At 40.6% G+C, this 12160-nt stretch overlaps 1 protein-coding gene across 1 annotated transcript in view; it reads right to left on the bottom strand.

Moving 5' to 3' along the window:
- The window catches only part of KIAA1328 (KIAA1328 ortholog), a 172689-nt gene extending 160544 nt beyond the window's left edge, over nt 1-12145 (bottom strand). The window contains exons 1-4 of the mRNA XM_030968195.1: nt 12094-12145; nt 7525-7560; nt 5726-5865; nt 1786-1880 (exon numbers count right to left, since the gene is read on the bottom strand). Of these exons, the coding sequence (XP_030824055.1) occupies nt 1786-1880; nt 5726-5865; nt 7525-7560; nt 12094-12145 (323 nt within the window). The remainder of the gene's footprint in view (nt 1-1785; nt 1881-5725; nt 5866-7524; nt 7561-12093) is intronic.
- Nucleotides 12146-12160: the final 15 nt, after the last annotated feature.

The following is a 12160-nucleotide window of genomic DNA, read 5'->3' as shown; positions in this document are numbered from 1 at the left end:
TAAGGAACAGTGAGGTACAGCCCAAGCAAGGTACAGCCCAAGTGAGACCTTTATTATTCCAAGTATTTACTGCAGGACAGTGTTCCTGTAAAACTTTCAACATTCTGCTGCTCCTTTTTCTTCTCCAAAGCAGCAAAGAATGTTCTACTGCTTGTAAAAACTCTCTATCATTGCACAACTAAGGATGAAAATTATGGAGAGTTTTAAAAAAGTGACGAGGTGAGCGGAATTAAAGTTCAACTTCCCTATTACTCTGCAAAGGACTTTTAATTACATCCAATAAAAATATGATTAGGTTTAAAAATAAAAGAGAACTAAGTATAAAATAATAGTGTTCCACTAATTTTACTTTTCAAAATTAATGTTGCTGCACCTTCTATTTTTCTTCAAAGAAATGTCAGGCAGAAATATCAAACTGTCCTCAGGGAAAAATCACAGCATCTGAGATTTAAGAAGAATCCCATGCTCGAATGAATTACTGTACTACTATTCACTAGGGAGCAGTGTATTATGAGGAACAATGTAATAAAAGGCTTTTTTAATATTAGAATATACCTCTATATATCAACAGTGGCAACAGTGTCCGAATAGCTCCAACATCTGACAATTTGTAACCAGGCATCCCACCAATCTACTCTTTATGACAGTCTTAACTATACATTTTCTAACACAAGGCATGATAAAATAGAGTTGCAAGCATGAAGAACTCCAGAAATTACTAAAATACTGTATGGCAAGAAATCCTGTATTAGTAGAAATTATTAGCAGGTAAAATGGTCCACTGGATAAGGATAACCAGAGAGAAAATATTCCTGGCTGCACCAGAGTTACTGCATGACCTTGAGCAAGTCACTTAATTTCTCTAATTTTCCATATTTTCTTATATAAAATGAAAAAAGAACAGTAATGCTTGCCAATTATTGCACAGACATAAGGCATCTATGTCAAAAAGCATTTAATTATTAACAGTAATTATTAACAATAACTTCTAGCCCAAAGGACCTGGGATCATCCCACAAGAGCTTCCCCATAGATATGGCAAAGCCTGCCAAAGGCCCATGTGCTCCTCCTCATTTTTAGAGGCACTCTGTAAGAAACAGATTTCCAGAGATTCTGAGGTGTTATGGATAAAGAGTAGGACAAAAATCTCTTCACTTTAATTCAACCTCTTTTTTACCTCCTTTTACCTTTGAGAATATAACTAGTGCTGGAATGCAACTTAGAAAAAGACTTCTGCTAAAGCTGAGAAACTTGCACTATTTCTACCTCTCCTTTCAAGGAATACATAGAATCTCAAGAAATTAAGGGAAGCAAGAAGAAGTTTGGCTAGGTAAGTAAAAATTACACAGGCAAATCACTACTAATATGTTTCAGCCACAAGATCAGCAATGCACGTTTAACATGGCCTTCTATACAAAAGCTTATCTCTGCCAAATAATAAGCACTACAAAATTTCATTTCATGACCAACAAAGTCTGTCATTTCTAAAAGCAGAATGTGTTTATTTGTAGCACTTGATATACACAAAAACCAAAGTCCTAGCCCTGTCACTGAGTTATTACAGAAGTACTGCTGGTCATGAAATTTTGGCCTCCATTTTAAATATATATTTAGGGGCTTAGAAAGCAAGGAAAAACCAACCAGGCTGCTTCATACTTTTTCCAGCAAGAAAAATTACCTTGTGCAAATATCCAGGTTTTTAAAGCAGTTCTACATTGCTTGATGTTAATTAGAGAAACGACTCTCTTTAAACTTAATGCATTTTCAGGTGATGCTTCTTCTTACCTGGCAAGTTCTTTAATTAAGTTCGCAATGCGTCTCTTGTCTTCAGGACACAAATCCTTTAAAGAAGCACTCTTCATTCCTCCTTCATTAGTGCCCTGAAAATTTAAAGTTACATTTTAGAATGTACTGTTTAAAAGAAAACAAATACTTCATAAGCTATTAAATGCATTTCAAGACCTAATAATTAGAAGCTGAAAGTAGATCAATTCCAACTGGAATAAAATTCATATTTTTTAAATTGTAAGTACATTTCAATGAAACAAATTATCAAATTGTGAAGAATTATTTTAAGGTATTTGTAATTCAAATGCAAGCTGCTAGCTTCAATATTAAAACATGATGGGTAAAGTTTTAAGACATGCACTATTCCTTGACTCATACTAGCTAAAGAGGAGTAGGTTCTCTTGGAAATCTAGTGCAGCAATATCCAATTCCAACTTCAAACTTTATCATATTAGGATCATAACACAGGGAGTAAGAAAAAAAACATGCTGCCTTAGTATTTATGACCAAAGCGTACAAAACAGCAAAATATTGTTAGCAGAGAGTACGTCCCTTATTTCATTTTTCTAATACAGAGAAAAGCACACACACCTTCTACATGCAGCTACTGTTGCATTTTAATGGTTTATTTGCTTATTTTGCAAATATATACTATATTTACGAATATTTTTTTTATGATTTTTTTTCGTAGATACATACTATACTACTAAATATATGCTACTTTCGTAAATAAAACTTGTCAAAAGAAGGCTGTAGCAGGGCTGAGCACTTCAGATCTTCCACGCGTTCCCGGGAAGGCGGAGAGCGAGCCGCTGCACTTCCCAGATGTGCCCACCAGAGGGCACTGTGCTGCCCAGCATTCCCGACTTCGGCTGTTTCCGCGCAGGAAACGGCTCCAAACTGGTTTTATTCACCCAAAATTCCTGTGATGGGGTATTCAGTTCTGCAGCGCTACTGGTAAGCACGAAATAGGAACCCGAAGCAATAACAGCAATAAATGCAGCAATAACAGCCATGCTGTTCTGTCCAGGATTTTGGTAAATCTCAGTATGTCCACTCAATCTGAAGGAGTTTCAGTTTATACTTTAACAACCCCCCCCTCCAAGTGCATGCAGTGCTTTAGATCAGATAAAAGAATGCCACCAGATGCTCTGCAGTTTGGCCAAGTCAACACAACAATGCACAAAAAAATACAAAGCCAACACTGGGCTTCTCTTATTATCAGTAAAAGCCGCTGATCTACACCAGAGAGGAAGTGACCCCTTTCCCTCTTAGCTAATTAAACAGCATCTTAAAAACAGTTAAAAGAATAATGTCCACTACAAAGAGAGGTGATGTTTTCACACAGACTCATGTTATACCTGTGTGATCCTTCATTTTAACTTCAGAGTATTCTTCTCAGGGGCGAGGGGGAAAGCAATTTCACAAGGCAAATTTCAACACTTTTCACAGGGCATTTGATTTCATAGTTTTCTTCCCAAACATATGTCACTTACAAACGAAGAGAGAATGTCTAACTTGACTGAATTCAACTAAACGTATGGCTGAAGGAATTTCACTTCGCATGCTAAAAATGTGTGCCTTTTTTTTTAGCAGACAGATGATGAAACTTCTTTAAGAAAAATGAAAAGTTACAGTCCTCAAAAAAGAGAATGATGCTTGATCATATTAGTGAAGGGGATTTTAACAGAAGGTCTCAAAAACTACTACCCAAACCGATGTATATACTGTCAGACAAACTTCTGTGGGATGAAGAGGAATATCAGTTTTTCCTATCACCCACAAGTATGCAAAGATGGCACACAGGAAATTATCAGAGGAAGACTTGTACCACGAAACACATCAAAATGAAGCTGTGGAATAATGCACAGCAACAGCTCGACCATCTAAAGAAGACAACAAAGGAGGTAGAGGCCAAGACTCTTTCCTTTTCCCAGATTTCTGTCCTTTCTACACAGCTCAGGATAGAAGACAGTTTTGGAACTCAGTACGGGAAAGATATTCTCCACACCCTGGAAGGTGATAACTGCATGACAAAATCATGCAGAATCACAGAAAGGATCACAGTAGCTCACCTACTCCAGAAAGGACCACAGTAGCTCACCTACTCCAACCTAGAGCATTTTACTCAGAATTATGTCCAGGCCAGGCTGGATGAGACTCTGAGCATCATGGACTTGTGGAAGATGTCCCTGCCCATGGCAGGAGGATTTGACTGGATGATCTTTAGGGACCCATTCAACCCCAGCCCCTCTATGACTCTAAGTCATAGTAAAGCCATCAGCTCTCCCTAAACATGCACACAACGCTTCGCAGAAAGTGAGTTGTGTTGTTGATGAAAATTCCACGCAAAAGAAGTTCCTCTTCAATAACGAGTAAAAACATGTGTTCTGTTGGTTTCAAGTATTCAGAGCTTATCTTCAGAGTACAAAGTTTCTATAAGAATTTGGCAAGGCAAGCAAAAAACAGAAGGTTTAAAAAGACAAAAATGAAACATAGTTTTGAACACATCTTGTTGTCAATAATACAAAAGCACAAGTCACCAATTAAGATTTCACGTATCAGGCATTGTATTTTTAAAAAAGAGTAGACCAAAACCCATTTATACAATGGCTTTCACAAAAAAGGAGTAAAAACTCTCGAGACAACAAGTAACGCAATCAATGCACCATTCAACAAAACAGATTTTAATGTGGCATATGAAGGCATCTGTGAGGCAGCAGGCTTGTATACACTTATGAAGAGATGCTTCTACATAAAGACTCTGCATAATGGGGGCTATTTGTGGAATTTATCTGCATGCCACTTAACAGCATCATTTGCAAAGCAGAGGTACATACCAGCCTCTAAAAGCAAGTACCGATAAACAGAGAAAGGGAAATATACATGTCCAGGAAAAGCCCTAAAAATTAATACTAGTTTAATAACTAGTCATGTGTCATGCTGAAGGATTCGAAGGGCAATGACACTGTCAAAGCAACAAGAATTGTGTGATCTGTCTTCACATCAGAGTTTTGAACCTACATGTCTGACACACAGCAGTTACTCAGCACACAAAAGGCAGAGAAGGACATCTTAGATGAAGAACAAGATCTAACTGCATGATAATAAAACAGATGATGCAGAATCAGTCAAAGGTTTTAGATCCTGCCTGCAAGCAGGAAGAAGCTAACCCCAGTGATTTACAAGCTGGCCCAAGATGACTGGTAGGCAAGAGACTCAACACTCCTCAAATGACTTACACAGTCGTTGTACTACACAAACCACGTTAGAAAAATGGCATCTCTCCACAGATTTCTAAACATCACAGCATCTGTCACAATACAGAATAACCTTCCAAAGGAAACCCCGCTGCTTTGGAATTTCTAATGCAAGGAACTGTAGAAACACATCACCTAGCCTCACAGGAGGAGACCACAAAATTCAAAGCAGTTGACATCAACTGACAAAGCTACTTCTACTGCTCAAATGCATTTTGAACTTTTACTATCAAAAACAAAAAGTGGTTTTACCTTTCTAACATGAGCAGGCACAGCAAAAAGGTCCCTAAAATTAGTTTTTACTCATGCAATTTCTAAATGAGATTACTAGAGCAATGAAAATTAATAAAATGAACAAAACTTCTTGCATGTTTAGCTAGTGAACAATAGGTTAGGCACAACCCAGGGCTACATGCACTGCCTCTGTACAAGTACACAAACAGAAATATAAATAATCTGTTTTACATAGCCCCACTTACACAAATTAGCACATTCACCCTTTGTTCTCTTCAGGTGATAATTTCTGCTAGAAAGCCACCACGTAAAGTAGGCAAAAAGCATAACAGACTGTAAAAATAATACTCTAAAACTGTTTAAACATTTTCAATCTGATAATTTTCAGCTGTTTTTTCTACACTGTGCACTCTTAAGAGCAAAAAAAATTTGCTTTTACTGACCTGCTGCCCTGTCAGACCTCCTGTACCTCTATCAGGATCCATGGAAACAGAAGCAACAGCTACAGGCACCTTCAGTTCGGTTTGACCTGTTTGATATTTTGGCGAACACCTTGTTCTTAAATTTCCTTTTGTAGACACTCCTGTAAGTGAAAGACAAGCAGAACATGCAGATTATAAAGTGAAAAGGGGCCCTATTCTTGCCTTCCACAAAGGCAACCTTGCGTTAGCAGCTCGTTTTTTGAAAAGAATGAGCACCTCAGGAATAGGTCTGCAGTAGCCCCCGGCCTCTCACTCCCTACAAAATTTCAGTAAGATGAATATATCAGCAGAAGAAGAGGTGCATGGCACTGAAACACACCCAGCCACAATGAACATTTTGTAAATTCTGAAATGCACATTATGTCTTCAGACTGAAGTTCGGTGCAAATAAACTGTGTTTGAGTAAGATGCAAAAGCATAAAATTGAGCTCCTGCTTTGATACCCAAAGACAGTAAAGAACCAACCAGCAGTAAAGCTGTTAAAAGCACCACTCATATAATAAAATATCACTTTTTCTGTTACACAGCCAACCTACTGATGCTCAGGCTGTTTGTTCCTTTCAGGACCAGGCAAATGAGTAAGGCAACACTGCAGTGCACACTCCACAGCTCATCTGTCAAACACTTCCTGCCATAATTAGAATTAGATCACCACTATGAATGGTAAGAACATGAAAGCACTGAAAATTCTGATGCTGCAATTACATAGTGCCAACACTGACACTAACACTAAAACCTCCCAGGACCAGATTAAAGCCCATAGCTACTTGGTACTGCCTCAAGGGTTAATTTTTGACTATTCAGAAGTGCAAAAAGTTTTGAACAAAAAATATTAACTTCATACTAGCAGATCAATTACAATTATTTGGGTAATTAATTTCAGAAGTGTGCCAGAATTCAAGTGAAAGAACTAAATTATAAACTCTAATATCTCCATGCTCATACACAAGCAAAAACAATGATCCTGAAATTCTCCTCCAAAGAAGTGGTAGAAAACTTCCCACAGTGAATCAATTTCCATCATTTAGGATCACTGCTTTCTTTGCAAGGCCCAGAGAAAAACAATCCAACATCACCTGGCTTAAAAATCTCTGCATGTGTTTCATAGTTCGACAGAGATGTTTCCCCAGTAGTTTTGAAGGGTACCCCAAACCTAAAGAGCACAAGTCTTCAAAACTTATAACTGCTGGATGACACACACACACAGTTTCAGTCTAGAGTTAACCATCCCCAGATACGTTTCCAGGACCTTGTGTCACTTTAAGAGCTGTGTTTGAAAACAATTAAGAGAATTCTGAAGGGGAACTAAGAGCATTCATCTTTTCCACAGCGATGTACACAAGTATGCACTCAGTAAATCAAGGTCAAAAGAACTAAAAAAAAAAAAAATTGCTTTATCTGTACACAATGAATCTTCATTTCAATTGATATCTTCAAAATTTACAAAAGACCTAACACCTCTAATGCTTCAACATTCCTTGGAGACCACATTAAAAATTCAGCTTGCCTAATAAATTGGATAAAGCCACACTGTACCTGCAACAGAAACAACTCCCCTGGAACTATTCATCTTATACAGTATGCTTATCTAAGCAGCAGAGCATAAATCCTCTGCTATAATCATGTATGTCCCATTACAACTTATGATGACTCTCTACCTTACACACACTTACGTACACAAACCACACACCTGAAAAAGCACTGCAAATTTTAACATCCACGGGTAAAAAACTTTGTTTATGTCTATTAGAAGGTCATACCTGAAACAGGTACCAGTGGATCTTCTTCATCAGAAGCTGCATGTGGCTTTGTTAAAGGAAATAGAAAGAGTGCAAGCTTAGCTCTTTAAACAGGATATAAAAATAAGTATTTGGCCTCTTAATTTTACATAGCTGTTGATAAGAAAACAGTCAACATTCTGGGAGCAAGAAAAGCAAGGAAAACTTGGTTAAGAAAAAATCACCACAAAAATTGCTAAAACAAAAGGCCTTACTCCTTCTTCACTGTGCATTAACTTTCAGCCTGTAAAGATAATCTCAGAGGTCACCTTTGCAAAACATCCCAGGGACCAGTCCCAGTTACAAGAGCAATTACTAAGATAATGAACTAATAATATTTATTTAAATTTAAACAGTTTATATGGAACATCTTGATGTGTAGGGAAAGCAAATTCTGAAACAGTGTATTTTGATATTGCAATGAAATCTATTTGGGCAATACATTCTAAGCAACATAAATGAGGACAAACACAAAAGGTTTCAAACTGGTCATTCTCATCTGATCATCACATGATGAGTAATCATAAAAGCTTGAGGACTGATTTTCTTTAAGTTTCAAGAACTTTCAAATATCCCAGAGGTTTAACTATTGAATTACTTGACCACAGAAAACACTTTAAAACCAGAAACAACATGGCACCATATTATTTGTGCTATTAGCAGTCATTCTTACTGTTAGCAGTCGCTGAACTTGAATCTCTGCCTCCTGAAAGCCTAAAAATAGGACTCAATATAAGTAAGGGAAGGGTGTAAACCATACTGTCTTCTTTCAAGGAGCAGTTTCATTTAGCTGAACGTAAGGATTGTTATTCCCACATGAATAACTAACATACTTGTGACTTAATCCCAGCCAGCAACTCAGTACCACACAGTCACTCCCTGTCCACCTCCCTGCCCCAAGTGGGGAGGAAAACCAGAGAGAAACAGTAAACCTCAGGGGTAGAGATAAGAAAAGCTTAATAACTGAAACAAAATAAAATAGGATGATAATAATAACTGCAACAAAAGGGAAGAGGGAGAGAGAATTAAAACCTGAAAGAAACAAGTGATACACAGTATAGCTGCTCACTGAACAATGCCCAAACCTTTCCCCAGCCAGGAACTGGCAGCTCCCAGCCAGCACTCCCCAGTTTATGTACTGGACATGATGTTCTGTTATGGAATCTCCCTTTGGCCAGCTCCTGGACCTGATCCCTCCCAGCTCCTTCTGCATCTGCTCTCTGGCAGAGCACGGGTCACCCGAGTCCATGTTTTTGGGTAAGCACTGCTGAGCAACATCCAAAACATCAGCGTGTTATCAGAATTATCCTCATGCTAAATACAAAACACAGCATACCAAGCACAAGGAAAAGAATTAACTCTATTCCAGCTGAAACCAGGGCAATACTGAAGTGGAAAACAAAAACACAGGGCACAAAATCCTCCTCCATTAACTTCTGTTTATACCCCTTTACTTTCCTCAGCCTTCTACGGTTGGCCAATTATCTCAATTGTCAAATTTCTACTACTATCAAATTTCTACTAATTACTCAACTATCTAATTTCTCTACTGTTAAGAGATAAATGCATTTAAGGTTTTGCAGCTGCATTCATACAATAAAGTATAACTGTGGAAATATTTCAGTGACCCTGTACAAACTCTTGCCTTAACTAAAATTTGATTCTGAGAGCACCATCTCAAAAACTTAATTTAGTAAATTACCACAAAGTGGAGGAAATTAGGAAAAGTCTAGGAGTTTCCCCCTGTGGACAGCAACTTCAGTGAACACCCACTGTCCATCACACATCTGGTACTTGTCACACTGGAAGGGCCTGATCACAGGCTCACTTATGATCTTGTTGATGCACTCTATCACTCGTAAACAATTATCACTCATCAGCCTCACACCAGTTTAAAAACACATTCAGTGAGTACTGCAGTCAAAGCCAGCTCTCTCTACAAACACTGAGAGCATTTCTGCTCTCACATGTGAGCTGCAGCCTGCCACCTCCAGCTGCCAGAACACACTGTGGGGGCATAGCACAGGGAGAGGAAGCTGAACAAACTCCACGAGGAAGGCACTGTGCGTACCCTCTTTTCAAAATGCACCAAGATGGATCAAAAGTCCAAGTCTGGATCGCAGCCCAGCCCAAACAGCTGTGTCAGCACAGCCACAACAGCAAGCTGCAGGGTACTGAGAAGTGTATGTTCAGCTCACAGTGCTTCAGGAAACAACAAACTTCAGCACAGGCAGTTCCTACTCAACTGACATACGGTTAATCTGTGTGTCAACACATGGCTATAGGAAATAAAACGATCTGCCTAAACAACATCCTGCTTCTAGAGTGTGCCTCTGGTACTGCCAGCTGTGGATAAATTCCTAGTAGCAGGATGCAAAGACTAGTCAATGTTGTCACTATTACTCCCCGCAGCTACCAGGACAACCCTCCTGGTGAAGCTTTGCAGCCCAGTGTGTTAGAACTACTCAGAGTTAGAGCAGGCTACCTCAATCAGCTGGACTCAAAATCACAATGACTCAGAGGCTGATTCATAAGCAACGTCCTTGCCTCAGAGTAACAGACTGGGGACAGCACCACATCAACCTTCTAACATTTAACCCACTGCCACGTGCCTCCCAAGACTGCCAGTAAGGCAGGTGTAGTATTAAAAGCCACGTACCACCACAGCTGAAGTTCAATGAACAGCAGAGAGAGAGACTGGAGAAGCTCAACACCTGGTACAGCTCACCTGTACAACCTGCCTTCCTGTGCTGAGTCGATTCAACAAGGATGGAGAGAACTTGTTTTCTAAATGTATTAAACCAATCTACCAAATTGCTCCTCTTTTTTTGAAAGCATACACTACCATTATTTTTAAATTGTGCCACATGCTTTTCTAAGGATTTAAACTTTTCCAAGGTCAGAGGAAACACTGCTTATTCACCAAAACACATAGAATGGAAATGGTTGTCAGAAAAAACTTCATTCCTTAGAATATCATGATGCATGAGGCCACTGCTGGGCTCTATAAACCATATCTAGTTATAGGAAACAACCTGTTGACTGATAAAAATAGACTGTCAATTGCATCAACACTTCCACAACTGAGCAGAGTAATGACAGGGGCAATAAATCCAACATGTGCCACACACCTTCATCCCATTCACATCACAGAAAAAGTTACAGACAATCTTTTTTACTTTACACAGATGGAAAATCGAAACAACATGCTCCCTAAACAGGCCATGGGATGGTTGGCCCATTTCACTTTCACATTGTCCCAGGGAGTGTGCAGTCAAACATAAATAAAAGAGCACAGACACATACTCTTCTTTCCAATCTCTTCCAGTTGATGCTGACATCCCACTCTCAGTCTGACTAACAGCAGTGCTTCAAACCCCTCATAACTGGAACTAAACTGTCAGCTTCTAAATTTCCCAGGCCAGGCTGTCAGTTCTACCCCTGACTTCAAGTCGCTGAGCCTCCAACTCAGCCACACAAGCCCAAACAGCAGTGGCAGCTCTTGGTTCCCTGAGCCACACAAGCACATCTCTCCACAACCAGGCTTGTACCGGCTGAGCTCCCAATACCACAGCCACCACCCACACCATCTACGTGTCCAGCCCCACGTAGCCTCCCACAACAGGAGCCTGCAGGTCCTCTGCAGATGAAACCACCCCAACCTCAGACTCATCCCTCACTGACAGAGCCCTCCAAGTCCCACACAGGCTCACCCAAAATGTTCTGCTTGTAGTCAAGTTTAGGTGCCAGTCACAAAAGACACATCTCTTCCCTGCTCAGCTTCTAGCCTCAGTTTCAAAGAATCACAGAATCAATGAGAGTGGAAAAGACCTCTGAGATCATCGAGCCCAACCTGTGACTGGACACCCCCGTGTCAACCACTGAGTGCCAGGTCCAGTCCTTCCTCAAACACCTCCAGGGATGATGACTCCTCCACCTCCCTGGGCAGTCCATTCTAATGCCCAATCATCCTCTGTGCGAACAAATGCTTTCTAAGGTCCAACCTAAACCTTTCCTGGAGCAGCTTAAGACTGTGCCCTCTTGTTCTGTCACTTGTCACCTGGGAAAAGTGCCCGACCTCCAACCGGCCACAACCAACCTCCTGTCAGGCAGTGATAGAGTGCGACAGGGTCACTCCTGAGCCTCCTTTTCTCCGGGCCGTTCAACTTCATTCTCTCTACTGGTTCTCTGACAAGTTCCCACAAGCTGAACGCAATTTCCCCATTTCCTATATATTTACTTGCCCCGAGATTTCACAGCTGGTCACACTGAAAAGGACTTACGACCCTCCCTTCTCTTCCCACGTCACTTTTGCTATGAAATCCCGCGTAACCCCTACAAACCGGCACATACCCACTCCCTATCCGCAGGCTAAGCCCCCTCCACACTCACCAGCGGAGCCCTCACATAGCCTCTGCCACGGCCACAGAACCCCACCCGACCCACAGCGCCGCATCGGTTCCACGCCAAACCCCTCGACAGGCCACCCTGCACGCCCCTGGCGGCCCCTCCCGCCGCTGTCCCCTCACACCGACCCCCAGGCAAGGATACAGCTCCGGCCCCGACGAGCACCTCCACCGACACCGGCGGCCGCCGCCGCCATCTTGAAACAGCCGCC

This window comes from Camarhynchus parvulus, chromosome Z (assembly GCF_901933205.1).
Source record: "Camarhynchus parvulus chromosome Z, STF_HiC, whole genome shotgun sequence".
Lineage (NCBI taxonomy): Eukaryota > Metazoa > Chordata > Aves > Passeriformes > Thraupidae > Camarhynchus > Camarhynchus parvulus.
Note: the sequence above shows the minus strand (reverse complement) of the source record. Positions and strands in the feature narration are given on the sequence as shown.